This window comes from Trichoderma evansii (genome assembly GCF_050947405.1).
Source record: "Trichoderma evansii strain SZMC 28006 chromosome Unknown GGI43scaffold_15, whole genome shotgun sequence".
In the NCBI taxonomy this organism is placed as follows: domain Eukaryota; kingdom Fungi; phylum Ascomycota; class Sordariomycetes; order Hypocreales; family Hypocreaceae; genus Trichoderma; species Trichoderma evansii.
The window spans coordinates 319,838-346,200 of NW_028145191.1; the positions used below are offsets into that span (position 1 = coordinate 319,838).

A 26,363-nucleotide genomic window follows, 5' to 3' on the forward strand; every position below is an offset into this window, starting at 1 on the left:
GCGGATGGGGCGAGGCAAGGCCATGGCCAAGTAAGTCATTGCAATTTGTCAGAGAATTTTGCTCCGACACGACATACGTACATACATGCGTATACAAGCACACCGATAGTCTCACGTTGAAGTGCATACATGTGCCTAAGGTACCATAAGTGTGAACTCGTATGTCGGCTAAAATATTTGGGGCATGTTCGCGAGCCAAAAAGGCGGAGGCGCGCAATCGCCAGATGAGGTGGGCTTGACCTCGAATGTTCGCCGCTCCGTGTGGCCACCTCTCTGTGTATGTAGGTACCTGGACGCTCTGGTTGGTCCTCTGTTTGGCTTCGATGCTTCGATGGCACAATAATATGGCCACACAATACGAAGTCGTGGGCAGCCAGAAACAATTATACTGCTCAAGGTGTCGACCAAGCTATTTTTAGGTGGATGCTCTGTATATCCATCCATATCTGGCCACCTACCCTGGAGACCCTGGAGACCCTCCAAAAAAAAAAAAAAAAAAAAAAGAGTGTGATAAGCCCGAGGATGACTTCATGCGACATAATCGATAATTGCTGCACCCCAAGGAAACTAAAGCATCACATCCTGCATCATCATGTATGTACATGTAGTCGTGCTATCTTATCGCTGCTACGGGGGTGGGATGGTGTGCTTTGCAGCAGATCAGTCAGCATGCAGCTACACGGAAAGAGGCCACCTCACCTAGGCCCTGCAGGAATACGAGTATCGAGTAAATGGAGGCTTTCGAAAAAGAAAAGAGAAGAGGAAGAAGTAAAAAATATCAAGGGTCTGAGGGTCCTGCGATGGATCCGGCATGGTGACGTCAGAGAGATCCAACCTGGTTAAATGATGACTCTCTACGGGCGTAGGAGCAACTGGCTCTGTCGGATATCAGTTGCGTATAAGTGATAGAAGCATGAAACCATAACGATATCGGTGGCTTGCTTGGCATCGATTAGGGAGAATCTCCCTACAACCGGGCAGAATATGATATGAGAGCAACATTCTCCATTGCTGAGATGCTTATTTCTACCATCACAATTGTATAGACTTTGCAGCATATCCACTTCGAATCCATCTTGCTTGGCAGAAAACGTCACAATTTCACCAGTGACCGCGACCCCCAAGCAAAAGATGTTGAAATAAAAGAAAAGAAATACAAAAACTAAAAACGGCACCTTCCGTTTCTCAATGCAACAGTCAATTGGCACGAACAAAATACCGCGTCCAAGACCACGCCACTCCTTGTCTCGGATTAACAAGTCCTATTAGCGCTGTGGCCTATTTGCGCGGAATGAAATAGCCGCAGCCGCCGCCTTATAATGTACAGGTAATCAAAAAGTTCATAGAGATCTACCAGAGGGCTGCCCGTTTTGTCCAATTTCGCATCTAACATGTCAATTAAAGTCTGCGGTGTCCAAAAACACCAAAACACCAAGAAGCCCAAAAGCTGCTACATGTAAATATATCGCCGCAGACTTGCTCGCCTCGCCTCTGCAGCAGCTGAACGACGTAGCAGAGAAAACAGCCCGCTGACATCACCCCAAACCAATCAGGCCTTTTGTGTGGCGCGCCTCTTCAGGGCCTGTGAGACGCTGGAATGGAGGGAAATGCAGAGGCCGTTAGCGCTCAGCTGCCGGCAGCGCAGCAGCCAGTAGCAGCAATCCCCGCACCGGCTGCTGATAGCGATAGTGGGAGTGGCCGTGGGAATGGCGACCGAGCTCCAGCAGTGGTGGCAGCAGCAGCGCCATCTGAATCTGCATCGGGACCAGGCAACGACATCGACAACAGCAGCCGGTTTGCTGCAACGCCAACGGCTGGAATAGCATCAGCATCATCAGCATCGTCACCACCGTTTGCATCACCGCCAGCAACAGCAACAGCATCACCACCGGCCGTAGCTGCAGCCGCACCAACCGCCTCCAGACCCGAACCGGAGCCTGAATCTGGATCTGCATCTGGCCTCGGATCATCACCATCCTCTGGATCTGCATCCCGCATCAGACCCGACACCGGCTGCGACGACGCTGGTTCCGCATCTTCCTCTGCGACGACTCCCACGCCCGGCAAGCAGCAGCGCCCGACCAGCATCGCTCTGCCGCCCTTTGTCGCCCCCTCGTCGTATCTGCGCTTCACCTCCCACTCTGGCGGCGTCATGGCCGATGCGCCAGACCCCAAACCGCAATCGCTGAGTCCTCTCGACAAGGAGCAGCGACAAGGCCTGGTGCGTCCGATTGCTTAATCCTCTGCTGGTTCTTGAGCTACATCTCCCCTCTCCTCAGCATCAGCATCAAGCACTGGCAGCGGCAACCTGCTTGCGGGTGATGCTGTGCTTCCTGATCGTTCCGAGTCTCTCCCCCGCGCCTAATCCATCATCCAATCCATCCCTCCAACCCACCATTCGTACGCAAATATGCAATTGCTGTGCTTCCAACCACCTGCTGACCCGGCATCTTGCCCTCTCGCAGATAGCAATCCGAGACTTCCTCCGCAAGCGCACCAGCTACGATGTGCTCCCGCTGTCGTTCCGCCTCATTGTGCTCGACACCGACCTGCTCATCAAGAAGAGCCTCAACATTCTGATCCAGAACTGTAAGCTGCTGAAGAAATTTCCGGATAATTTGGCCAGCTCTGCCATGCCCCGCGCTCTCCCCCGCGCTAGGCATTGGGCTGGCTGTTGGGTGTCACGATGCTGACAGGCGAGTCTACTCTAGCCATTGTGTCTGCCCCTCTATGGGACTCGCACGCCTCGCGGTTCGCCGGCATCTTGACCGCGACCGACTATATCAATGTGATCCAGTATCACTGCCAGTTCCCCGATGAAATGAATAAACTGGACCGATTCCGCCTGAGCAGCTTACGAGGTGAATATACACCCCGCCCAGCACGATTAGCTTTCTTATCATGGCGCTCAAGAGACTAACTATCCTGTTAGACATTGAAAAAGCAATTGGAGCGACCCCCATTGAATCGGTTTCTGTCCATCCTTCGAAACCGCTCTATGAGGCCCTTCGACGCATGCTCAAGACCCGCGCCCGTAGAATTCCCCTTGTCGACGTAGATGACGAGACTGGCAGAGAAACCGTCGTCTCTGTCATTACCCAGTATCGAATCCTCAAATTCATTGCTGTCAACAACGAGCACAATACCATTCTACTCAAGAAGACGGTTCGCGACCTTCACCTAGGGACGTACACAGACATCGCCGTTGCGCGTATGGCAACCACAGTTCTGGAGGTTATCGACCTCATGGTCAACAGAAATATTAGCTGCGTTCCCATCGTGGACTCCGAAAATAGAGTCCTCAACGCATTCGAGGCCGTGGACGTCATTCCGTGCATCAAAGGAGGCGCTTACGACGATTTGAATGGGACTGTCGGTGAGGCGCTCTGTAAAAGGCCGGAAGATAACCCGGGCATTTTCACATGTAGCGAAGACGACAGGCTGGATTCTATTTTTGACACCATTCGCAAGAGTCGCGTACACCGACTCATTGTTGTGGACGACGAAAATAAGCTCAAGGGCGTTATTTCACTTTCCGATGTCCTCAAGTACGTACTGCTTCACGACGAGGAGGAGATCGCCGAGTCATGAGCCCCTCTTTTCTATTTATGGTGCATTGCACAATGGTAGCGAGAGAGACTATACATGGAAGGGAAGTAAAGGGCTGGGCATACGAGGTTTTCAGGGATGCATCTGGTGCGGCGTACTGGTGATTTAATGACGACGGAGAGAGGCATGCCAGGAGAGCTGCTAAGATTCTGCTATATATATTTCACCCCCTTTTAATTGTTTGATCTACGGATAGAATGTTGGAAGGTAAGTTTCTTTTTGGTTACTCTGGGTCACTGCTTCATTACTCTCACGAGGTAGTCGACGACTTTTTGGCTAGAAATTGAGTCGAACGTTTGAACTTTGTAGACTGAAAAAGAGTTTCAAGCTGGGATACCTTCATGCTATGTATTCTCTGTTATACTTTTTTTTTCCAACTCCACTTTGAGAGGCTTGAGTGTCCATCTGGTGGCTGACTATAATCCAGCTTTTTCGTTTTACTCTGTGCCCCCAACGTGGTAGAATCAGGGTCCGCTCAACTACTAATGAAATCTTTCAAGGACCTATTTATACTTGAGAAACACCACAACCCAGGACTTTCCTTTACCTTTGCACCATTTACTGCGTGGCACCTACTTGGCAGCACGCGTGGCCTCCAAGGTTGGGATGAGATAAATTTTATTGCAAACCTTGGACTTTCCTTCTTCTCTTAGCTGACGTTGCTATGTAACCCGGAATCATACTTGGGGAATCTGCGAGCCCTTGCTCCCAGGTTTTTGCTTTCTCAAGTGTGCTTTGGAAGAATCTTTACAAAACACGACTTGAAAAGCAGGGGATATTTTGATTGCAGCATCAAATTATCCTACCCAGTTTGGCTACATTTACACAAGCATCTCTAGCCTATTTTCCAGTCACCGATCCGCCACTCTCTCAAAAGCTTCATGCTGTCCTCTCCGTCTCTCACCATGAAGCCTCTACTCATTTCATCAGTATCTCAACCCCTAATCCGCCGCCCATCCTATGAGTTTGAGCGACGACCGCGTGTTCACCGGAACCAAGAACGACCGGCATCGATCAATCTAGTATTCGCGATACCTCTCGACAAAGACATTCAAGCGTTACTGAATATACATCCACCGGTGCCCAGCAGAAGCACATGGACACCAAGCAGTGAATCACTACGCTTCTATGGTGATGCTGGCGAAGAAGGATTTCGGGCGGCATTTTCAGACGAGTACAACAGTCTGGCAGAGCAGGTATGGAAGAATATACAAAAAGAATGACCCTGAACTGTGGCTAACAGCTATTAGTATGGACTGAGATTGGCCGTCGCTGGTGAAACTGCCTTCGATCCTTCTCAGTGGGTAAGTAGTAGATCGCCTTATAAAACTAGCTCATTAATGTTTTCTGATGTTTTCGCCATTATAGCATACGGCAGTTCCATGTTCCCTGAAGCATGGGTGGCTCTATCGAATCTTTCGTGGAACGTCCGGCCAATCAGCACCCAATAGGCCGGATATAGCATCACGAGCTTTGCACAAACAGAGCGTCTCAGACTGGGGATTTATCATGCACTCTACCAAAGAGGTATCCAGGTTGGTCGATATTCAAGACATGGTGCGGCTGACTAGAAAAAGCCTGCTACGTCTGCCCCTGGAATACGCCCCCTTCCCTTTGATCTTACCAACATGTATACGCGCCACTGCACATTACATCGCTCAGTATGCCAATACCAAGGGCCTATTTCGAATTTCTGGTTCTGAAAGAAACGTCAAATCTCTCTTGGAGTACTACTATTTAAACAGCTCCTGGAACGCTGTTGTGTCTGGGACAGTCTGCCGCTCTACCCTGCCGACCCACATTCCATACACAATCCACGATGTGGCTTCTACGTTCAAGCGCTTCCTATCCTTCATGCCAGGAGGCGTCTTGGGATCTTTAACACTGTTTGAAACCTTTGTTGAAATTCATTCAAAGCTGGGTGGGCCATCTGAACCTTCAAATACTGATCGTGCCAAGGTTCGCGCACGATTTATAGCACTCGCTATTGGACGTATCGAGTCACAGTTTCAGCGGCATATGCTCTGCGCTGTCTTTGGTTTGCTAAATATGATTGGAAGAATTGCTGAATTGTCGCCAAAAGAGCACTGTGATGGTCAATCTCCTCCAGCTAATCATTATCTCATGGACTACAGTGCTCTTGGAATTTGTTTCGGCCCGCTGCTAGTTGGGAACCCTTGCGAACATAATACGATGAAACCGGCCACATCAATTTCTGCACTGCTTCCTTTTTCATTGTCTCCAAGGCGGCATCGTCGGCAAATGCAGAAAATGGCCAAGGAACCCAAAGCTGGACTCTCAGATGTGAAGAATTTCATGACTGCAGCTAGTGTTGCTGAGATGCTTATTACTCATTGGCGGGACGTGGTTCAGGAGATGAATAACTTGAATACACCTGCTCGTCGTGATTTGTCATCACCAAGGCTAAACTATAGCGATATGCCTTCGTCCATTTCTGATCCATTTGTATCAAGCGTTCTCGTGGACTCGGATGCTACTACTGCAGCAGATTCTGGGGATCGGATAGATCAAGATGGAAGCCCTGAACCGAGAACTGCTACGAGAGCATCCAGCAGAGAAAGGTCACGGCAGTCAAGTCAAGCAAGTATCAGAGAATCATCTACCCTGCCGACCTACAGTCACTTGAGCCCAACTTTGGAAGAGGGCAGCTTAGAGAAAGCTTGTTCGAACTTCTTTACATTATCTGCTGTAGATGCTCAGCCAGCTGCGATGAGTGACCGGAAGACCACGCCGCCTCTGTGCTCATTGAATCGCTCAGGCGCCATTCGACGAATGGGTGGCACTCCTCTGACGCATTCGCGCAGCTACCAGGAAGCTACTGGGCTACCAACTGAAGATACTCCTGATGGCTTTACTCAGAGTATGTCCATGGGTGCTATCCCTCCGCGCGTGTCTTCCCGGCACACCATCCATTTTGGGGTCTCCGCAATGACGCCGACATTTGAAGCTGAATCGAAAAATACGGATGATAAGCAGACACCACTTGTGACTGTACACGAGGAGCATGTTGAGGGGCCAGTTCGCCAAGCTGATACTCCTTCTTTGTTGGATAGGCTACGCAAAAAGGGGAGGGCATTTAAGAATTTGCTGACTAGTAGCGCAGAGAAGCTTCGGTACAGCATGCGACCAAGCAACTCTTTTGTTTCATCATCTCTGCCGGTGGAGAGTGAAGACACTATAAGTCGTCCATGTCGTTTGCTTCCGCCACTTTTTACAGAAGAAGACTTGACCGATGATGAGGAGATGTCAAATGCTGAAAGACGGCCTCGGTACCTGGTAGATTTTGCCGTAAATAACCCTCCCCTTCAATATGAACAGGAAAGCAATGGGACCAGATGGTCGAATATGTTCTCCAGGGGCAACCCCAGCAAATAGCATTTCGAGGGTAAAACCCCTACGAAGCGGAGATCTGTCAGGGCTTTGGCAGCAATGTTTGAGGGCCAATATGATTCCTCTTCTTTGACTGGAAAGACTTGGACAGGTACAACGCCAAACGGTATTGCCGGCTGGGTGGAAGGGAGTGGCCAAGATAAGCCAATGCATTTTTTTATACAGGGCAGCCCTCGGAAATCTTTACATTCGACAAAGACTCTGCATAGCCACCCTGAGATGAAGGATGTGGCGGAAGAAAAAAACAGTCCATCCTTAAATATATGGTCAATGGCTCCTCAAAAGGACGATGCACAGCACTCATTCGGTAACAATAACAGCGAGCAGCGAGATAAATTTTCAGATGTACACGAAAAGGGTACACAAACTACTATGATCGATGATGAAGCAACACCACAGTCGGTATCCTCTTCTACGCAATATAGCTGGCTGGATCACTTGGCTGTAATAGAAAGCGAACTGGTTTCATGTCTAAACGACCCTACTACTAAAGCAGAAGATGGTTCTCTGCTTTTAGACGAAAAGGAGTCAGCAAGGATGATACTGCTCGAGGTGCAAGTGCAGCAAATGAAAGAACACGACATACCAGCATTGCGTAAACAGCTACTGGACGCAAACATCGATCTGAACAAGTGGAAAGAGAGGTCTTTGGCCGCTGAGAGAAAGGCGAGACTGTTTCAAAAGTTTACAACACGGGTCAGACGCCTCCACAGCTCTCTCGTCACAGAAAGCTCACGACAGAGCGAAGATGACGAGTCGGCGATTAAAGAGGAGAGCGACGCGGAAGGATCCTATCTGATTCACAGCGTTCAGTTTAAGAAGGCCCTTGAGGCTAATAAGAGAGGAGACCGGATTGTCATGCATAAAAAGAGCAGAGATGTGGAAGTGGGAGACGCTGTGTCGAAGATGTCTGAGAGTTTGTATCCCGAATTGAGTATACGAGAGGGATCATTATATGGTGATTTTAAGACAACAACCACTGGCAATGCACTGTTATTACACGGTATGGATGGTGTGGCGAGTCCCAAAGATGATGAGGGGACAAGAAAGTTTCGGAATGTGTCGGTGGAGTTGTGGATGGCTGTGCAAGAGTTGTTGCAGATGGAAGATGAGGAAGCGTTGTCGCCGTCTCAGCACTCGTCGAGTGTTTGTGCTGAGAATGGGAGTTCTTCGGAATATGCATATTTATAGCTTGTTTGTTTGCCTGCCTGTTTGTTTGCCTGCCTGTTTGTTCGTTTTGTTGGTTGATTCGCATGGATGAATGGAGTTTTGGGATGGAGTTTTGTTATTCGGATTCAGGTTACATGATCACTTGGAAGAATGCCCTCAGATTGGAATAGTTTAGGGTAATGAGAATTCGTTATGTATTTCATTCCTTTTAGTAATTTATCACATCTATCTCTACGTCTCTATTCCAACACATCGTGCCCCTTATATCTTAATCTATCCTATTCAAGTACTATAAATTCCTCCTACGGATTGTCATCTCGCGAAGCTGGTGCTCTCTTGCTACTACCAAGGAGCGCCAGGCCGCCGTGCAATTCTCCATCTCCCTGCCTGGTCCAGATTCATATTGACCTGCATTCTCCCAATGCCATCCACAACGGCGTTGAGAGCCTGGCTATCGACATCCTCTGGGTTCCGAGCATATCTGCTGTCACTGCCGCCACCGACTCTGTTTTGCGGTCTTGGTATGGGACTCGTAGGTGGAGACAATGCCTGAAAAACGCCCTGACGGAGGGTAGGCTGAGAGTCGGCGATAGAGAAGGGCGATTCAGATCGTTCGAGCTGGGATGTTGGCGGCGAAGGGAAAGAACTTGCTGCCTGAGTAGAGTATGTGGACATGTTTGTGAATGGAGGTGGAGTAGAGGACGAGTGAAAGCTGGAGCGAGGTTGAGCCGAAGGGCCGACTGAAAAGGGATGGACTTGAAGCTCTTCCTGCAAGTCGAATGGCGATTCGCGAGGGTTGGTAGATGGTGAGGCACCATGAACAAGACGGAACATGTCTTCTTCCTCGGAGGATGGGGAGCCAGATTCGAAGTCGGAGTAGTAAGACCCCGGCATGGGGTGGAAGCCGGGAGCGGTTGAAGGCATTGAGGAAGAGGATTGCTGAGAATATTCAAACTGATGCTGTTCAGAAGGAGGAGAAGGAGTTGGGGAATTATATGGGATGCGATCCAGCCACTGCTGCTGGCGCTGATGTTGCCAATCTCGTTGGCTGGAAGGAGACGCAGAAGAAGAATCAGGATTGTTGTTGGAAGAAACGCGAACAGGAGACACAGTGCGATGCAGACGACCAATAGACAAACGACGATGCGGTACAAGCGAAGACGACGGATTTACTACATTTGGTGGTGGTTCAGTAGGTTTTGGCGCGGGCCAGACCATGGCGACATGCGGTTGGTGCTGGGGCTCGTGGTTGCGGAGCGGCGAGACGCCCTGGCCTGGCTGAACCCGTCAGTTTTCGGAGACGAAGATGTCTTTGTGGCGGTGGGTGAGTTCGGCGACGGCGGAGCAGAGGGTCATGTCTGGGTGATTGTGAGTTAGCAACAAGTTTGGTTGATAGAATGGAGTATCTTCATTCTCGGCGGAATGGGAGACGCACCGACCCCAGAGCCGACGTCACGCGTGCTGAGGGCCTTGATGGAGAGGTCTGGGTTGACTTTGCCAATGATTTGGGCGGCATTGCCGTTGGCGAGGTGGGAGTCCTGAGAGGCTATTAGCAAGGATATTTATCATTGTTAATCGTTAAGAGACATACGCGGTTGAGGAGAATGGTGACGACTCCGTCGGCGTCAATGGTGGCCTGGTCGCCGCGCAGCTGCGTGACTTTGCCGACGATGGTGACGGTACGGCCGACAAAGTTGTCGAGGTAGGCCGCGGTGATGCGGGGGGTGGACATTTGCTCAGCCATGGTTGGTGAAGATGATGTTTTGAGGTGTAGTTGAAGCTGTGCTTGCGGCGTACAGGGAAGTGGCTGGTGTAGAAGAATAGTAACTTGGTCTTTGAATTCAAGTGTACTAGTACAAAATCCCTTTTCCAAGAAGAAAAGAAGAGGTAGCAAAAGAAAAAGTGCTTGTGTGTTGTGTTGCGAAAGGTGGGATTCAGCTCAGCTACAATCACGAACCCCTCAACGCGGTTACACGAGCCTTGCGGTCGCGCTGAGCGCTGGTGGCATCGCGAGATCAGGTGACACGGCATAAGGCTCATCACGTGTGCGGATAATCTACAGGCGGTCTCCCTCGCCTCCAGATAGCACAGATGGTAGCACTACCCGCTATAGCAGTGGCCTACGATTAGCACTACCAGTAACTAGTACTCTTACGATGGCTAACTCTACCACTACCTTGTTTTTGGCCCTCGCTCGCCTCAATCTTGACGCCCCAGGACCTTGAGAAAGCTTGAGCTTGGAAGCTGGGAACAAGTGGGAGTGGCAAAAGACTTTCAGCTCTCACCTTGGTATCATCTCATCCTCGCCAATTGCCCACCGAGTTGGCCGAGACGAACCTCGGCCGGCCAATGGATAACACAAGCAAGACGAGCCAGAGTGCATCGCCTCCCATGGGCTTTTGATGGCTTATCGACGGCCAGGATTCGTCACCGGCGGCTCGGTTCTCAAACATGGTGTTGTAGATCATGGCCCAGGCTGGGATGGATGGATGGACGGATGGATATGGGATGGGTGTCACTGTGCGTGCGTGGACCGGGTAAAACCTGACTTGACAGCCTCTTTTTTTGTTTCTTACACTGGACCTATAGTAAGTAATACCATCTATGCCTTTGAAGCGTGCTAGCAGGGACATGGATCGCTGGATACTACTACCGACTACATACCGGTACTTGCTTGTCTATCCGAGCGATCCAGCGTCGAAGCCGGCGTGATATATCGGATGCGTGTGTTTTACCTGATCATTCGCCGGGCATCAAACACACAATATGCACACACACCTGTTCGTACATGACTGGCTTAGACTGCAATCGTTCCCCATCCCGAATCCAACCTATCCAAAGAAAAGAAAAGGAAAAAAACTCGCCTTACTGTGAGAGCCCTCGCCGGCCTGGAAAGCTTTCCCATTCCCCCAAAAGGTGGGACACCCATCATCTCGCCCGACGGCACCAAACTCCCGCAAACCTGCGTCTCGTCGTGCTGCTCCATGATTGGTGCCCTCCTTTGATAACGTTTAGGTAGCATTGGCGCCGAGCTGCGCCAGGCACTGGAGCCGGAAGCCTTTGCTCTCTTGTCTAATTCTCTATTTTGCTGCTCTCGCATTTTCCCTCGGAGAGCCGAAGAGAGTGAGGGAGATGGCCTCCTCTCCTGATAGGATGCCTCTCGAGTGAGCCACGGAAGCTTGTCATGTGTAGAACGGAATGCTACTAAAGGGATGTGGGTGAGAGGGCCAATTGGAAGAGAGCGAAATCGGCGTCGGGACGGGATCCCACCTAATACTGGTCGTAGTAGACTTACATACTTTTGTACTTTGTAAATCTCGCTTCTTCTTTTTTGTGACTTGTAAGTGAGACCAGGCTTGGCTTACAGAAGAGTTTTGCTGCTGTACTTCGTATTAGCCTCGGCTCTATTTGAGTCTGGGCATTACGGAGCTGTTTCTTTTTCGAGTAATTTCGGAGCCCGCGGCTCATGAAGCCCTAGGAAAATTCGTTTTACGAAAATTGTTAGTAATATTTACCTGTTCAATCTTTTTGACCTTGATGGCTTTGCCAGCGCCGTGGCAGAATTGCCGAACTTCTTGTACCCAGTGGCTTACATCGGAGAAGGCTGTCCGGAGCATGCAATAACACACTGGGTATCACAGGCTTAGCTTCAAACCAAAGTGTGTTCAGTTGCCTCTCAGCGGACATTGCCCCTCTGGGGGCAATATTAGCAGCACGGCAAATGCGAAACTAGAGCTGCAATAGTCCAGAAAAGGGTTGATGGGAAAACAAAGGGTTCTGTCTTGCTGTGGAGGAATTAGATGGAAGGAAAAAAAAGGTGGTATGATCGACTGATTGAGCGCCATGTTTGCCATCGTTAGCCCATGTTTCAGTGCCGTCAAATCAGATCAGCTAACTGGCCGGCTATTAGAGTTGCCACGATCTGCAACTCTTTTGTTTTCTCCTTATTACAAATGAGAAAAGAAGCTTTTGCGTTGTGTACTCACACACTCTACTTGGTCTCGCCTCTTTTACTGTTCTTCCTTGATGTTGAGTGAGCGAGGCTACTTTCGGATAAATGGCCTGGGCATAAACCACCATCAATCAGTCTGGACATATAGCTCCGCTTTCGTTCTACTCATCCCAACCCCAGGAACGCCCGCTTGTTAAACTTCAATGGAGCTGTCTAGCGGCTGAGAAGCTGTCGGGGGAATTCCCAAGAAGATGGATGACAGAGGGGCCGGCGCCTACGGCAAAGGAGAGGGGAAAACCTTCACTCTAGTCGCTTCAAAGTTTATAGCAGTCGAGCTTCTCCCTCCCGCTGCTTTGTTTCTTGGTTCTCTGTGGCATCACCACACGCTAAACGGCTAAAAACCTGCTTTGTTTGAAGGCAAAGCCGAAGCATATATCCAGCAGCCAGGGGAGCCATGCCTCGAGTTGGAAGCAGGCTGGAGCACCACCAAGCTTTTGTGGTCCGTGGATACTGCTACGCCACGGCCAATGGCGACGAGGAGTATGGCAAACCAAGAGGCACCGGCATGTGAATTGCGTGTCAGTGTGCATAACGAGTACAAGGTGCCACTGCTTCGTACTTTAGTGCCGGCCAGGGGTCTTTCTGCCCGTGATATGATGGGGAGCTGCATGGGCGATGCCCGGATATTGAATTGTTGCCTGACGGACCGGCCTGGATCTCGCCGAAAAGCTGCGGGTGCATTGACAGGAGGACCCTGTATCGCTTGGCCTGTTCGTCTGCTCTTCCAGTAAGATGCACTATTTCTTTTTAGCTCGAGCTGCAGCTTCTTGGCTACTGAAGCAAACGCCCTTTTTGTCCTGCACTTTGCTTTTTGCGATCCAGTCGAGTCCAGTCGAGTCCAGTCGGGTCGAGCCTGGTCCAGCCCAGCCCAGCCCAATTCAGCTCAGTGCAGTTCGATTGTGCTTGTATCGCTGCCCAAAGCTCAAGCTCTGCTGAATATTCACGCAAGAGGAATGGGCAGTGCGCGGAGGTGGACTGGGCTGGAGGCGCAATCGTCTAGAAGCTATCTGCTGCTAGCCAGTCAATCACTCAGCCAAGTCAGCCAGAGCGGCCTCGGGGAGGGATAGGCGAATGGCCGAGAGCCGTTAGGGGTTAGAAGGAACCTTGAGAGTGGATAGAGAGCGACTAAACCTCAAGTTGATTAGAAGTCGAGGCAAGGAGAGTGGGTAGTGGATGAATGGTGGAGAGGGGAAGTGTTGGAAGTTGCCTGGCGACCCAGCACGGTTGAGATGCAGAAGTGGTGGCGTAGCTGCTGTGGCTTGTTTCGAGGCCGCCCATGGCCAGCTGCTGCTGCAAACAGCCTCAGCACGTCTCTAGGCGGCATGAGCGCTAAGATGGCCTCTATGGAGCTCCCCTGCAGTTCAAGCCAGCGCTGGCGCGGCCTCCCACGAGCAGGCCAGGTAACTGCCAAGTACATGCCAAGTACCGACGAGGTTTCCAAGATGCTCGGCGTGCGGGCGTGGCAGCCTGTGGTGGGATGAAGAGGAGAACTGGAAGCTCGAGTCTAGGGCGTGCAGCTGCACCTGCATGCATGCACTGCGCAGTGCGCCCAGGCAGCAGGTGGCTCTTGGATCCAGCTTAGGCACAGCTGGGCAGAGGGTGCTGTTGGTGCTGTTGGCGCTGTACAAGGGCGGTACCTGTGGGGGCCAGATTCCGGTACCCTGTCAAGGGAAAATGGATCGGAGCTCGGATCACGATCGCACTAAAAATCATGCTGCGAGAAGGGGAGAGGATCGCCACAGAGCCCAGACGGCACAACAAGGTTCGCTGCTGCTGAGAATGTGCGAGTCAGACATAGGAGAGCGGACGAGGGAGAGGAAAGAGGCGGATATAGGCCTGGATAATAGATATGCAGAAGAAGTGAAACTGGCATCTACAGTACCTGCTTGGAAGCCATCGCGCATTGCTTAAATAAGGTATCTTTGCCACAGGGGCGTCTGTTTCTTATTTGCGTGAAGCGAGCTAATGAACCTGATGGATGCCCCCAATGGGCTTGATAACGATACGGAATCGAACCCGGCGAGTGCATAAATCTTTGATGCTGCAGTTGCTGCTGCTGGTGCTCCCTGCTTGTTAACATGGCACGCCCAGTGCTGCGGTGCTGCTCATATAAAACGCTGGTGCGCTTGGATAAGCATGCAGTGCAAGGTGTAAGAGCTATACAGATTGGATGCCTGCTAGTGCGGTTACCGACAGATTAACCAGTGTCACAAGCAGTGCTCTCTCAGCTCAAGCCTAGGCTACTCAGGTATAGTAGATCAAATATTCTTTGCGTCTTCATGCCTGTGATTTGGGGCTTTGATGAGCAGATTTCTAGCACGCTTCAACCCTCCAAGCCAATGCCCATCCAGCAAGAAAACCCAGAGGGAGCATGTGAACAATTATCTTTTCTCCCTAGTGGCGCGCCTCGTCCTACCAGGCAAATTCTATCTCACCCGTGCTTGGCGTATACATGGATGTAGTGCAAAGCCAGTGCAAAGCCTAATAGACACTTTTTGCGGCGCATCCATTGCTTTCGGTATGGTATAAGCGACTGTAAGCGGCTGCCGGTCTTAGACCTGATCGCATACCTATCTTTGTCTCGATTGGCATTAGCAGCGCTTGCGTGGCTTCTGCTGGGCAGGGCTATCCACTGCAGCGAAGACGGGCTTTGATTCGCTGCGTATAAAATGCCGCTGCCGGATTGGCTGCAATGCAATGCGATGCTCTTCCAGTTGCTGCTATGCCCCTTCAGTCGTGAGCCACGGCGTGGAGTGTATCATGATTGCTGCTGCTTCTAGAGTGATGGATGGGGTCACTGAAGCTGCTGCTAGTGATACCACCCGATTAAAACAACCAGACTGCAGCTCTGTCTTCTCCTTTTTTCTGTTTCCAATCTTTTCTTCTTTTCTTCTTCTTCTCCCTGTTTCAGATCTTCAACCTCATCTTCACCTTTTTTCTCTGTCCATCTTTCCCCAGAGCTGCTCCAGCTACAGCGTTGCGTGTAATACCTAATATTGCTGCCCGGCCTATTACTGCTTCCGTCAACCCGCTTTGAAAGCTGAACCGGCTGGTCCCCGAAAATACCACCTGCGCCTAATAATAATACGATAGTGCTGCCTCTACTGCTGCTACTGCTGCTACTGCCTCAGTCTCCTCCCTACTACAGCTACAACTGCAGCCAGCTACAGCAGCTACTACAGCGACTACTGCCACCATACCATCTACACACTACCTCAGCTAGGCCTAGTAGTACTTGGCGGTACATACTTTCGCACCACGGCTAAGGCTTCGCTGTGAATCCCACCTCGCCTTCGCTGCTTTTTATCGCTTCCCGCCCGCGCATCTTCCACCTCTTCCGTCCTTCTCTCTTGTTTCTCTCCACCCCATCCTGTCAATTGGAACAATCGATTTCTCTCAGTCTTTTCTGCGTCCTCGCCCGAATTACACCAAACACATCGTCGTCGTCCTCCTCGCCTTATACACCACCGCCAGCCACCTCGCTATCGTCGCTAAACCGGCTGATCTGGACCTGCTCTGCCGAAGAGCTCCACCCAGCTATTTTTGCAAAACTGCGACACGCCAGCTGCTGAGCTTCCCCTCTCCAGATCAACGATCAGCCCCCCCTGGCTCGTGGATTCCCGTCCACGGCCCCGCAGCAACGGCGCGAGCAACGGCTTTTGGAGAGCTCCAGAGCCCCCCTCACCAGAGCTGTCAACGCCCCGGTTGTTTCTGGATCCGGGACGCAATTGATTAATACCGGTTGCTCGTTTATTCTCGCAGCAGCTACGAGCGAGATACGAAACCCTAAATAGAACTCAAAAAATTAAAGGAAAAGATTCAGAAACCAAAGAGGAAAAAAAGAAAAAAAAGTGGCGGCAATGAGCGACAGTCCTGTATTTGTCGAATATGGTGGCCTGGGCATCCACAACCTCCCGGGCCCATTGTTCCCCTTCGATTTCTACAAGGAAGATCCCATAGCTGTCGATCCCGGATTGACGCTCTCCCCATATGCATCCTCACCAGACTCGCCATTCACCTCTCCAGAATCAGTGCCATTGCCTTCGCCGCCAAGCTGCAATGAGTATTTCGGCGACCACAGAGACAGCATTGGCAGTCTCGACACAACAACCGTAGCCCCTCATGAGACTGTCACTAACACTGTCGCCGCCAAAACCGGCAGCCACAACAGCAATACTAAAAGCAATAATAACAAGCCGAGCAAGACAACGCCAAGTTCAGCTTCAGCCTCAACAACAGTATCAACATCAACATCAACACCAGCAGCAGCTCCCCAGCCACCCACAAATACTTCCCCCATGATAACAAGGACAAGAAAGGCTACTTCCCAAAACGCGGATGCTTCGGGCTCAGCAGCTCAACCTCGTGCCAAGAAGCAAAAGACGGCTTCCTCGGCTCAGACCATCCCCGTCAAGCAAGAGCCTGAAGAGCCTCAACAGCAGCGTCTACAGCAGCAGCGGCAACGACAGTCCTCGCCACCACCGAAAAGAAAGCCTGCGCGGAGAGGTTCAATGGCAAAGAAGGAAGATGTTGCCCAGCGCACCAAGAATCTGGAGCGAAATCGCATAGCCGCGTCCAAGTGTCGCCAGAAGAAGAAGGAATGGGTCGTCGAGCTGGAGGAGACCAAGGCCAGCATGGAGCTCCGCCACAACAATCTGCGCATGGAGTATTTCCAGCTGCTCGACGAGGTCACCAGCATAAAAAATCAGCTCATGGCCCATGCGACGTGCAACGACCCCAACATCAACTTCTGGATCGAAAAGGAAGCCCTCAAGTACGTCGAGAGATGCATGGACCCGGCTCAAGAGCGGCGTCCATCCGTTGTTGGCAATGGTGAGCTTACCCAACGTTACCGAGGTAGATACTCATAATGTCCAAAACCTTGTGCTGACCATAATCTACTATGCAGCCGCATCTGGATCTTGCACCTTGCCTTCGCCGGCAGAGTCTCATCGGTCTCAGCAGGAGTCACCACTGCCCAAGCCCGAAGGCGGCATCAATCTCGATTATATGCCTGACGAGCTGCTAACGGGTGACTTTGTCTGAGCAAAAATAAAATAGAAAAGAAAAGAAAAGAAAAGAAAAGAAAAGAAAGAAACTTGAGAAATCTGACAGAGGGGAACTGCGGCAAAAAAGCTATTTCGGCGTGGTTTTCTATGGCAGAACTAATGGGACGGGATGCGCAAAGCATTTCACGCTGAGGAGAAGTAATAACTCACAGCTGTATTGCACTGCTTTTCTTGATGAACAAGAACGGTTGGCAGTAATGGGAGGAATCGCGGCATGCCACGGTACAAAATATAATCAAGGAGGAATGGGAAATAATAAGCTGGGCGCTTACACGCTTACACACACGTATTTACACTGGAAAGCACTCAATCTACAAAGTGGGTTGCAGTGAGGGTTTGATATATTTTAGCTTCCGCGGAGCAAGCAATCTGTATATAAAAAAAAAGTAAAGAAAAAAACAAAAACAAAGAAACGCACACACGGCTTGTGCCTTGGCTTTTACTCTGAAAGCACAAAGAAGAGTAGATAGATGAAATGTTACATACTTGCCTGAAAAATCGCTGGTTGTTGAAAACTTGCCTTGATATTGCAGTTTTGAGTATGTGAATATATCGCCAGCCTAGGTAAATAGTACACTTAACAATTGACAAGAAGAAAAGAAAAGAAGAACATGTTTAAGAAATCAATGTCAAAATCTTGCACTGTTTCGGATCGTTTTTTTATTGAGACGTAATATTTTTTTTTTCCTCTTGTAAGTAAGTACATGCAATCCCTTCCCAGACCCATCTACAGCTACTACATTTTTTATACATATAACAAGAATATCGTACAGATTTCATGACTTCTATTTTGATGTTTTCTCCATTCCCACCCTGCATCACTTTCTCTTTTTCTTCATCAAAATTACCTCCTCTTTGTCCATCCCCGGGCATTAGACAGACCCTTGATACGCTTCGTGTACTTCCACAGATGTCTATACGCAGGGCCCTGTCTCTTGGCTTCCCAACCGCGCGGCTTGACGGGCGGCTTCAAGCTGTGCACGCGTGTAGGTCTGAACTCGACGTCCGCGCCGGCAACGTTGTGACGGGCCATGACGCCGGCGGTGTTCTCGTCCCAGACGCTGCGGAACATGTTGAAGCCGACGGGGGTGAGGCTGAACTTGTCGCGGAAAGACTTGAGGGAGAAGCCGTCGCGGGAGGCGTACAGCTCCTTGAGCTTGGCGACGTCGATCTTGGTGTCGGGCTTCTGCTCGAGGAGGTAGATGCCCAGACGGTGGTAGGGGGCACCCTTTTGAGAGGTGGGCGGCAGCCAGGGGACGGCGAGCTGGTCGTCGGCGCGGATCCTGCTCAGCGGGAGAGAGGTATCGTTGGGGCTGAGCGAGATGTTGGCGGCGAGGAAGTGGCAGCGCTTGGAGAAGGCGTCCTTTTCAACGTCGGGCACATCTGAATCGAGCACGACGAGGGATACCAGCCGAGGGCCCTTGTCGAAGACCTGGACACGCAGGCGGGGAGGGTTCTCGCTGATGAGGGAGTCGACAATCTCGCCGGGGGGGATCTTGGACTGGCGGAAGTAGAGCTGGACGTCGGCGACGGGGTCGAGTTTGGGGAGGACGTCGGGGACAATGTTGAACTGCTTGATACGCTGTGTGATGAGGCGGTAGTCGTACGAGCGCCATTTGCGCTCGGCATAGTGGCGGTAGATGGGCTTGTCCATGTCGCCTAAAGGATATATAGTTAGTATCTTTTTTTGTCTTTATAGATGTGTAAATCTCTTACCTAGACCGTCCTCAAAGCGCTTCTTGACCAGAGGGTCGTTGATATCCGCCTGAATCTTGAGCTGCTCGACATAGCGCCTCAAACTAGCCAGCTTCGTATCCTTCATTGCCTGTCCGCCCTTGACCAGCGATGCGTCCTTCTTCTCCAGCAGCGAAATCTTCTCAAGCTCCTCCTGAATCCTGGTCACCTTCTCCTGTCGGTCCGCCGCAAGAATGGCTCGTGCCTCTTGGAACGCCTGGTACGGCAGCTGCTCAAAGGGAAGGCCCGCAGTGGTTCGCATGGCGACTCTTCGTCTCCGGGATCCGATGGGCATCTTGCCCGCCTTGATCAGGTTGCTTTCGAATTCGGGCAGCACGCTGTTGGGATCGAGGTCGAGAGGGCTGGGCTGGGCTGCTGAAGAAGAGGTTTGCTGTGCTTCCTCAGTGGCAGCAGCAGCGCGGGCAGCACCCGTCGTAAAGGGCCGGATTGCGCATTGCTGGCGCAATTGCCGTGCCAATGGCCTCGCAACAGCCTGGCACCGCGACATGGTCGACGCTGTGTGTGTTGCTGTTATGCGGAAATAACAAGCTGTGTATTGTTCTACAATGCCAATATCTAGAACTGAGGTTGGTGGTGGTGGTGCAAAGTTGCGATTTAGCCCCGCTAAAATTTTCGGCGGCCGGAGGCGGAAAACGCCGCTGCGCTTTTGCTTGCACCACTATCGCTCGTTCTTTTTCGCTTTCGCTACCAAAGAGCAGCAGCAGCACGATTCGAGGAGCCGAACAGCCTTGGGTTTCTGGAGAAATTTCGTCTTCAAAAATGGCTGGCAAGGGAATTGGGTGCCTCAGCGAGGCGCTGGGTGCGCTGAGGATATCTGCGCCCAAGGTATGTGCTTCTGCGTAGAGTTTTTTGCGATGGGGTCATTGGCTGACTTGCGGAATAGATGGCGGCGACGACAGGCTTCAGCAGGCAGTTTACACGATCAATGGCCACTGAGGCGCCGGCAAAAGACATTACGAGATCAGCTTCCAATGCGCAGTCCTTGATCCAGTCTTGGAACCCAAGTATGGCGACCTCACGAGACCATATGACAAGCTCCAGCTAACCCCTCCATCCAGTCTCAACCGTCCCAGTCACCATCCACAGCTTCCCATCTCTCGAGCCACAGTCCCTCGAGCAATGGTCCGTCCAGCACCTTTACCTCCCCCTTCGCCGAGACCTCCTCCACCTCGCCGTCGTCTACGAAGGCGACAACACTAGACAGGGCACCGCATCATCCAAGACCCGCTGGGACGTACACGGCTCGCACCGCAAGATGAGGCCACAAAAGGGAACTGGACGAGCTCGTCAGGGTAGCAGGCAGAGCCCCCTGCTTCGTGGTGGTGGTAAATCACACGGTCCTCACCCTCGCGATTTCGGAACCAGACTGAACCGCAAGGTCTACGACAAGGCGTGGCGCACAGCACTGAGCTACCGATATAGAAAGGGCGAGCTTATCATCTGCGAGGACGGCATGGAGCTGTCAATGCCGGAGGATTTCGAGATTGTGGCTGATAAGTACATGAAGGACGGACTGAGAGAGGCGTATCTGAAGAAGTACATGTCTGGCATGCTAAACACGCTGGGCCTTGGTCGTGAGGACGGCCGCACACTGTTTGTCACCGGTGACCGAAGAGACAGACTATACGAGGCCATGGAGCAGGTGCCATGGGAGGGACGAGCTCTCGATCTGGAGGATGTTGACATTAAAGATTTGCTCGAGACTGGCAAGGTGGTTATGGAGAGGAGTGTGCTGCGGGAGATGATTGAGCAGCACCAGAGCGATTTGGTGAGCCGGATTGTCATCAACGGATTTCCCAAGGGAGGACCAGCACTGGGAGAGAAGGAGTTGTAAGGGTTATAAAAAAGGCGGGGTTCTTACACAATTCTATGGCAATGGGGGTTATAGATTTGGTTTGTGGACTGAGACGACGAGATGATGAGGGAGAGAAATGTACTCAACAATAAATGTATACTAGTCACTGATGAGATATCAGTGAATATCTATGAAAATATCACACATATATATACGATGTAATCACTGAATCTGGGATTGGTCTTCTTTGTGGCTTGTTTTGGCTTGATCGCTGCTGTATACATTACTACTATCTGCTACAAAGCATGTAAGCTCTCATAATGTCTCGTAAAGTCATATAAATCTTAGTCTCAAAATCCTATTAAGCTGTCTTCACATTATTATGCTGCCGATCCTGCCACTCTTGAACAGCCTCCAGAAAGCGCGTATTAGACCTCATCTGGGCAATCCCAATTGCGCTTGGGACTGGCCGATCACCCATAGTGGAAGTGCGATCTGGATCTGCACCGCGGTCCAGCAAGAACCAGGTCACCTCTCTGACATCTTTCTTATATATGCTATCCGCCACATAGTACAGGGGTGTAGCGCGACATAGGCAACAGTAGCTAGAATACCACTCTTCCGAGTTTACACCAAACCCAATCACATCCACGAGGTATCGCACCATCTCCATGCGCTCTTTAAACAAGGCGGCGGCGAGGATAGGTTGGTCAGAAGAATCATGAGGTGGCGAGCCTGAAGCAGCCTTGTCAACCGCAGCGTGTAGTGCCCGTTGGTATAAGGGAGCGCCATTCTTTCGTAGCAGCTCAAACGTCGCTACTGTAGCCTGCGTTGCGACGTATACAAGGAGCGGTTCACGCGGCGGGGCACCCCGTGCAGGAGGATCATCAGGAAAATCAACGCCGGCGCCTTGGGCGAGGCACCACTCCACAAGGTCGGGATACCGCAACACATGCCAGAGCAGCGGGAAGCTCGAATTATTGCGCCGGGCGTTGATGTTCCACCCGTGGACGATGAGCATCTCGAGGATCTCGAGCGAAGGCTTCTCCGGTTCTTCCATTGACCCAATCATAAAGGCGTATACGGTGCTGACGTCCGCGCCATGGTTGAGCATGTAGGATAGAACTCTGGGTGCAGTTCTCATTAAAGAGCTCTGGAGACCGCGCTGGATGACGACTTCAACTGTTTGACGTGACTCGGGGTTGGATGCCAGCGAGATGGCTTGTATCAGGAGGGAAACGTCGTCATTCTTGCAGGCCTCGATGGCCAATCTCGCAGGAGAGATGGCTGGGTTATCAATAGCACGTACCTGCGCCATTTGTTACTGTATATGCTGTGGCCTCATGGGATTTTGCGCGGTTTATGCTTAGAATTAGAAGCACTAAGAAGGAATAATATTGGAGGCAGCTCACTTGGCATCCAAACAGGTGTAGTTGGAATCTAATAAAATCTGGTGTGGTAGGTCCCAACTGCTCTCCAATTCCTAGGATTCAATCACATGCAAAGTACTTCCCCAATTCAAGTCCATGTAGATATTCAAACGAGAGCCAGATTTTAGCATGAAAATCTCAACATACACAAACAATGGCCACTTGGAATATCAGCAACATATGCCGAAGAAAAAAAAGTTCCGATTCATAGCTTAATGTACCTGGCCGATGCTAGATTACAAGCCCGATGTCATTTTGAGCATCACCAAACGCCACCCTTGATCATAACAGTGGTTCCGAGCGAAAATATTCCAAATCTCCCATTCTCTAAAAGCCGCAGATATCTTTTCCCCCTTTTATATCCCGTGATATCATATTGGACCAGATTGCTGTTGCGTGGGTATCGCAGAAATTAGAGCTAGCTTTCAGCTTCTTATCGTCGAGGAGGGGGGTTGAATCCAGGAGGAGGAGGCCCTCCGGGAGGGAATCCAGGAGCGCCAGGGAAGCCAGGAGCGCCGGGGAAGCCAGCAGGAGGAGGGAACTGGCCAGGGAAGCCGGGAGGAGCTAAAGTTGCAGCAATTAGTACCAATGCAGTTTGAAATGAAATATAGAGGACAATAAGACTTACGAGCACCTCGTCCAGGGAATCCAGGAGCTCCAGGAGCGCCGGGAGCGCCAGGGAAAGAAGGGAATCCTGGAGGGGGAGCAGCTCCACCAACACCAGCAGCTGGGCCGGCGAGAGAAATCGGGGCGGCAGCACCACGTCCAGCAGGTCGAGCAACGCCAGGACCAGCCTGAAGAGTCGAAGCAATTCCGCCAGTGGTGGTCTTGCCAAGTCGGGCGCTAGGATCGGCGGGAGGCGGTGACTCGACGGTCAGAGAGATGATGTGAGCTCCACGAACAATCACCAAGCCCAGCGTTCGCTTCTCTTCCTGGACCACGGTTTGGCCGGCTGAGCCGCCGGGAGCCGCCTTGTTCTGCTTGCGCTTGATGCGACGGAATTCCTCGGTATCGGCGAGAACGAGGTTCATGTGTCGGTCGTAGGCAAGCATCTGGCCAACCAGCTGTCGCGAGTCCTGCAGGGTTACACGCATCCGGTAGTTGATCTGGAAGAAATCGTCAGTGCCTAATCACGTCAAGTTCGATGGGCAATCGAGGGGGGATCTTCGTACGTAACCGGCCTAATTCACGTCTCGTTAGTCTAACCATGTCAACATGTAACGCTCCAAGAGATGGCTGGGAGAGAAAGAGGGACTGACCATCTTGCCAAGCTTGTTGGACGCCATGTTGAAGATGAGATGCTACGAGAAGTAGCTCCTCTGGTTTGTTCAAAAAATTGATTGTGTGGGGGTTTTGACAAAGCTGGTGCTCCTCAGCCTCGTCGTCGCTGCTCTGATGCCTCGTGGGAAGCTTGAGAGTCTGCGATGGGTTGGATGGTGTTGAGATGTTCGGAAAAAAGCAGCTCCACGTCAAAATGCCCCAGACTGAAGGCAGAGGGTGGAGCCTCGCGCGGCAAGTCCTCAGTACCAAATTTTACTAGTCGGATATAGCGCAAATACGTGTATAGGAAACCTTTCACGTGCTGCATCACATGACAGCTCTCAGGCATCATCATCCATCCCATATACTTCCAAGGAATCAAGATCTAATTCACCGCTCTCATCATGTTTTCTGTGTCGATTCTTTTATTATTTCTAAATTATTGATTTTTCTATCTATGAACGACGCGTTTCGCTCGCTAATTGCAAAATTCGACCTTCAATGGATGGAATACAGCTCCAACTATCGCCTACCTTGATTACTGTGTAGCTTGGACTCGTCTTATCCTCAGCATTGGAATAGACACGCCAGTTGAGATACTTCTACTTTGGGTGTATTGCTGCTCAATCTCTTCCAAGCTATGTCCTCTTGTTTCAAACATGCGCAATGCCACAATTACTGTGGTGAAGAGTGAAGAAAACGCAAAGAGATAGTAGGCTCCGTATGTCGTCTTCGAAATGAGCACCGGCGTGATAAGTGCGACGACATAATTCGAGAACTGCAACGGTTAGCCTTCTCTGCTGCAAAACCACCAAGAATGTTCGGCTACATACCCAATTGGCACTCTGAGCAAGACTTGACGCACTGCTCCTAGTCTTTCTAGGCAAACTCTCAATCAAGAAGATTCGGAAGCCAATTGCCCAAGTTCCGTTGAACACTATGGCGAACAGATAGATGGACACAATCACCACCCACTTGCCAGCTCCTCTATCCGCGTGAACTTTATCAGCTGCATACAAAGATCCCATTAACAGCATAAGCGTAGTAATCAAGATGCCGCCTAAAAGGCTCGAAGTTCTTCTCCCCCATTTATCTGCGAGGAAGGTAGCCGGGATTGTGATTCCGAGAATGGCCAGTGCAGAAACGCCAGAAGCCAAAAAGGACGCCTGCTCACCACTAAGACCGGCCTTTTCGAAGAGAATCGGTGCATAATAAAACACGCCGTCAATCCCAGCTAGCTGCTGCATGCCCATAATGAAACAGCCAAACATGGTTCGGGCACGGAAGGGAGCTGAGAAAGCCTCCCTAAATCCGGCAAAGGTCTGTTTGAACTCTTGCCAAATGGCTACATCATCCGGGTTTTGAGCCTGTACTTGGGTTATGGACTCCTCCAGCAGCTTTTCACGCTCAGCCTCATCAAATCCAAGGCGAATGAGAACATCGCGCGCTTCGGTGACTCGACCTCTAGCCAGCAACCAGCGCGGAGAAGCTGGGATAAACCAGTACGTTCCCGACAGCAGAAAGCCGAGGGCTGATGAGGCAACCAGCGGAAGCCGCCAACTAAGCGTCGTCGATTCACCCAGACGTGAAGTACCGTAGCAGATGAAGAAGCCACAAACCAGACCCAGAACAATTGTGAACTGCGGAAGTGCTGTCAACGTGCCCCTGACTCTGGTCGGGGACATTTCTGAAACCTGCACCCATGCATTGCTCACGAACAAGCCCTCACCTATGCCTTGGATAAGTCGCCCAATGATGAAAGCGCTTAGTGACGTAGCGGAAGCCTGGACTGCTGCCCCAACACCATAAATAAAAGACCCTATGGCGAAGATGCGGACCTGACCGAAGCGGTGGCCAAGGATGCCGGCAATGAGGGCCGTGACGGCACCGGAGATGAGCACAGACGAAACGACAACTCCATGAACAGTTGGTGAAAAGTCGCCAAAGGTCTTGCGGAAGGCAGGCATCGTTGTCACAGGGCCAATGTTGCCCGTATCCAGGCTGTATCGCAAGATCGTCAGTCATCTCTTAACCGATCAAGAGAGAAACATCAATACGATGGTGTCACATACCCAAAGAGTATACAGACGCTGGATGCCGCTAGACTGGCCCATACGTAAAATGGTGGTGCCTTTAACCACTTCATCTTCCAAGTTACGCGCCTCGAATTTTCCAATTGCTACAATGTTACAGGAATATTGACTGTTAACCTCAGACGCCGATAGTCTGATGCTCATATCTCCTGCATGATGAGTCCCTGATAACAGATTAAATATCCGCTAGACATGTCAATTGGCTACCACGTGTATTTCTCATCAAAAGAGTCATACCGATCTTAGCGACTATCAGCTCACTACCAGGTTGCACGATTACCGGCACTAACCATCGCGTCTGCCACCGGATCTCAACTCCGAAGCCCAGACAAACTCGCAACCCGGAGTTAGTATTGCGGAGATGCCGCTTACGGCCACGGGTTGTCTAGTTCATAGGGCGCAGGATGCGAGAGCACCTTGATATCGATTGCATAATTGATTGCTAGACCCGTATATTGTCATCACGGGGATCATCAAAAATTTCCGTGCTTAATTTTTAGTTTCAACTACCCGTGATTCTATCTTGTAAAGACGTGGAGCTGTCGTGAAATAGCCGGCGCCAGAAACTGAGCCTAGTTAACGCTTCAACTCAACAGCCCCGCAACTACGTTCGCATTTGATTTGTAACAGTATCCTTATTTTGCTTTTGCTCTCTCAATTCTTTTCTCGTAGTTTCATTTTCATCAAAACAGTTTCCCCTGCTTTCTATTTTGTGCCGAAAAGCATAAAAGATCAAACATACCATTCACGTAGTTTGCA

At 50.9% G+C, this 26,363-nt stretch overlaps 10 protein-coding genes across 10 annotated transcripts; 4 read left to right on the forward strand and 6 right to left on the reverse strand.

The window, feature by feature from the left end:
* Positions 1–1,597: 1,597 nt before the first annotated feature.
* On the forward strand, positions 1,598–3,591 carry GGI43DRAFT_385383 (AMP-activated serine/threonine-protein kinase regulatory subunit SNF4; the record flags this gene model as incomplete). The annotated part of the gene is made up of 4 exons (XM_083203648.1): positions 1,598–2,221; positions 2,466–2,589; positions 2,712–2,861; positions 2,933–3,591. 4 exons carry the CDS (start codon positions 1,598–1,600, stop codon positions 3,589–3,591), a joined length of 1,557 nt encoding a protein of 518 aa, XP_083058841.1.
* Positions 3,592–4,514: 923 nt separating this feature from the next.
* GGI43DRAFT_423922 (Rho GTPase-activating protein) lies at positions 4,515–8,211 on the forward strand (the record flags this gene model as incomplete). Its single annotated transcript, XM_083208301.1, has 4 exons — positions 4,515–4,805; positions 4,860–4,920; positions 4,988–6,906; positions 7,006–8,211. The coding sequence occupies 4 exons, from the start codon at positions 4,515–4,517 to the stop codon at positions 8,209–8,211; spliced, it is 3,477 nt and encodes a 1,158-aa protein (XP_083058842.1).
* Positions 8,212–8,406: 195 nt separating this feature from the next.
* GGI43DRAFT_95974 (replication factor A protein 3-domain-containing protein) lies at positions 8,407–10,170 on the reverse strand. Its single transcript, XM_083210581.1, has 3 exons — positions 9,782–10,170; positions 9,626–9,728; positions 8,407–9,464 (listed from the first exon to the last, which is right to left on the reverse strand). Exons 1-3 carry the CDS (start codon positions 9,932–9,934, stop codon positions 8,533–8,535), a joined length of 1,188 nt encoding a protein of 395 aa, XP_083058843.1. The 5' UTR covers positions 9,935–10,170; the 3' UTR covers positions 8,407–8,532.
* Positions 10,171–10,866: 696 nt separating this feature from the next.
* Positions 10,867–11,951, reverse strand: GGI43DRAFT_96082 (uncharacterized protein). Its single transcript, XM_083210584.1, has 3 exons — positions 11,706–11,951; positions 11,556–11,570; positions 10,867–11,488 (listed from the first exon to the last, which is right to left on the reverse strand). The coding sequence occupies exons 1-3, from the start codon at positions 11,805–11,807 to the stop codon at positions 10,988–10,990; spliced, it is 618 nt and encodes a 205-aa protein (XP_083058844.1). The 5' UTR covers positions 11,808–11,951; the 3' UTR covers positions 10,867–10,987.
* Positions 11,952–15,629: 3,678 nt separating this feature from the next.
* GGI43DRAFT_95949 (bZIP transcription factor) lies at positions 15,630–17,413 on the forward strand. Its single transcript, XM_083210580.1, has 2 exons — positions 15,630–17,035; positions 17,112–17,413. The coding sequence occupies exons 1-2, from the start codon at positions 16,063–16,065 to the stop codon at positions 17,246–17,248; spliced, it is 1,110 nt and encodes a 369-aa protein (XP_083058845.1). The 5' UTR covers positions 15,630–16,062; the 3' UTR covers positions 17,249–17,413.
* A 477-nt stretch (positions 17,414–17,890) lies between these two features.
* Positions 17,891–19,592, reverse strand: GGI43DRAFT_409329 (mitochondrial 54S ribosomal protein mL38). The gene is made up of 2 exons (XM_083206488.1): positions 18,988–19,592; positions 17,891–18,930 (listed from the first exon to the last, which is right to left on the reverse strand). The coding sequence occupies exons 1-2, from the start codon at positions 19,511–19,513 to the stop codon at positions 18,116–18,118; spliced, it is 1,341 nt and encodes a 446-aa protein (XP_083058846.1). The 5' UTR covers positions 19,514–19,592; the 3' UTR covers positions 17,891–18,115.
* Positions 19,593–21,066, forward strand: GGI43DRAFT_409331 (mitochondrial 54S ribosomal protein uL4m). The gene is made up of 3 exons (XM_083206489.1): positions 19,593–19,851; positions 19,910–20,030; positions 20,085–21,066. Exons 1-3 carry the CDS (start codon positions 19,786–19,788, stop codon positions 20,858–20,860), a joined length of 963 nt encoding a protein of 320 aa, XP_083058847.1. The 5' UTR covers positions 19,593–19,785; the 3' UTR covers positions 20,861–21,066.
* On the reverse strand, positions 21,059–22,255 carry GGI43DRAFT_96452 (uncharacterized protein). Its single transcript, XM_083210585.1, has one exon. It carries the CDS (start codon positions 22,137–22,139, stop codon positions 21,183–21,185), a length of 957 nt encoding a protein of 318 aa, XP_083058848.1. The 5' UTR covers positions 22,140–22,255; the 3' UTR covers positions 21,059–21,182.
* Positions 22,256–22,684: 429 nt separating this feature from the next.
* Positions 22,685–23,537, reverse strand: GGI43DRAFT_385392 (small nuclear ribonucleoprotein-associated protein; the record flags this gene model as incomplete). Its single annotated transcript, XM_083203649.1, has 4 exons — positions 22,685–22,815; positions 22,880–23,357; positions 23,424–23,432; positions 23,511–23,537. 4 exons carry the CDS (start codon positions 23,535–23,537, stop codon positions 22,685–22,687), a joined length of 645 nt encoding a protein of 214 aa, XP_083058849.1.
* Positions 23,538–23,908: 371 nt separating this feature from the next.
* Positions 23,909–26,066, reverse strand: GGI43DRAFT_96520 (general substrate transporter). Its single transcript, XM_083210586.1, has 3 exons — positions 25,584–26,066; positions 24,345–25,512; positions 23,909–24,289 (listed from the first exon to the last, which is right to left on the reverse strand). The coding sequence occupies exons 1-3, from the start codon at positions 25,655–25,657 to the stop codon at positions 24,050–24,052; spliced, it is 1,482 nt and encodes a 493-aa protein (XP_083058850.1). The 5' UTR covers positions 25,658–26,066; the 3' UTR covers positions 23,909–24,049.
* Positions 26,067–26,363: the final 297 nt, after the last annotated feature.

Bases quoted from the DNA above. Each gene is read 5' to 3' on its own strand.
- GGI43DRAFT_409331 (XM_083206489.1), top strand. From the start codon at position 19,786: ATGGCTGGCAAGGGAATTGGGTGCCTCAGCGAGGCGCTGGGTGCGCTG. The intron at 19,852-19,909 runs GTATGTGCTTCT...CTTGCGGAATAG, and splicing joins TGAGGATATCTGCGCCCAAG to ATGGCGGCGACGACAGGCTT. The intron at 20,031-20,084 runs GTATGGCGACCT...CCCTCCATCCAG, and splicing joins GATCCAGTCTTGGAACCCAA to TCTCAACCGTCCCAGTCACC.
- GGI43DRAFT_96082 (XM_083210584.1), bottom strand. From the start codon at position 11,807: ATGCTCCGGACAGCCTTCTCCGATGTAAGCCACTGGGTACAAGAAGTT.
- GGI43DRAFT_409329 (XM_083206488.1), bottom strand. From the start codon at position 19,513: ATGTCGCGGTGCCAGGCTGTTGCGAGGCCATTGGCACGGCAATTGCGC. The intron at 18,931-18,987 runs GTAAGAGATTTA...TATATCCTTTAG, and splicing joins GCGCTTTGAGGACGGTCTAG to GCGACATGGACAAGCCCATC.
- GGI43DRAFT_96452 (XM_083210585.1), bottom strand. From the start codon at position 22,139: ATGGCGCAGGTACGTGCTATTGATAACCCAGCCATCTCTCCTGCGAGA.
- GGI43DRAFT_96520 (XM_083210586.1), bottom strand. From the start codon at position 25,657: ATGAAGTGGTTAAAGGCACCACCATTTTACGTATGGGCCAGTCTAGCG. The intron at 25,513-25,583 runs GTATGTGACACC...CTTGCGATACAG, and splicing joins AGCGTCTGTATACTCTTTGG to CCTGGATACGGGCAACATTG. The intron at 24,290-24,344 runs GTATGTAGCCGA...TAACCGTTGCAG, and splicing joins TTGCTCAGAGTGCCAATTGG to TTCTCGAATTATGTCGTCGC.
- GGI43DRAFT_95974 (XM_083210581.1), bottom strand. From the start codon at position 9,934: ATGGCTGAGCAAATGTCCACCCCCCGCATCACCGCGGCCTACCTCGAC. The intron at 9,729-9,781 runs GTATGTCTCTTA...ATAGCCTCTCAG, and splicing joins TCACCATTCTCCTCAACCGC to GACTCCCACCTCGCCAACGG. The intron at 9,465-9,625 runs GTGCGTCTCCCA...GGGTTCAGCCAG, and splicing joins TGACGTCGGCTCTGGGGTCG to GCCAGGGCGTCTCGCCGCTC.
- GGI43DRAFT_95949 (XM_083210580.1), top strand. From the start codon at position 16,063: ATGAGCGACAGTCCTGTATTTGTCGAATATGGTGGCCTGGGCATCCAC. The intron at 17,036-17,111 runs GTGAGCTTACCC...TCTACTATGCAG, and splicing joins TCCATCCGTTGTTGGCAATG to CCGCATCTGGATCTTGCACC.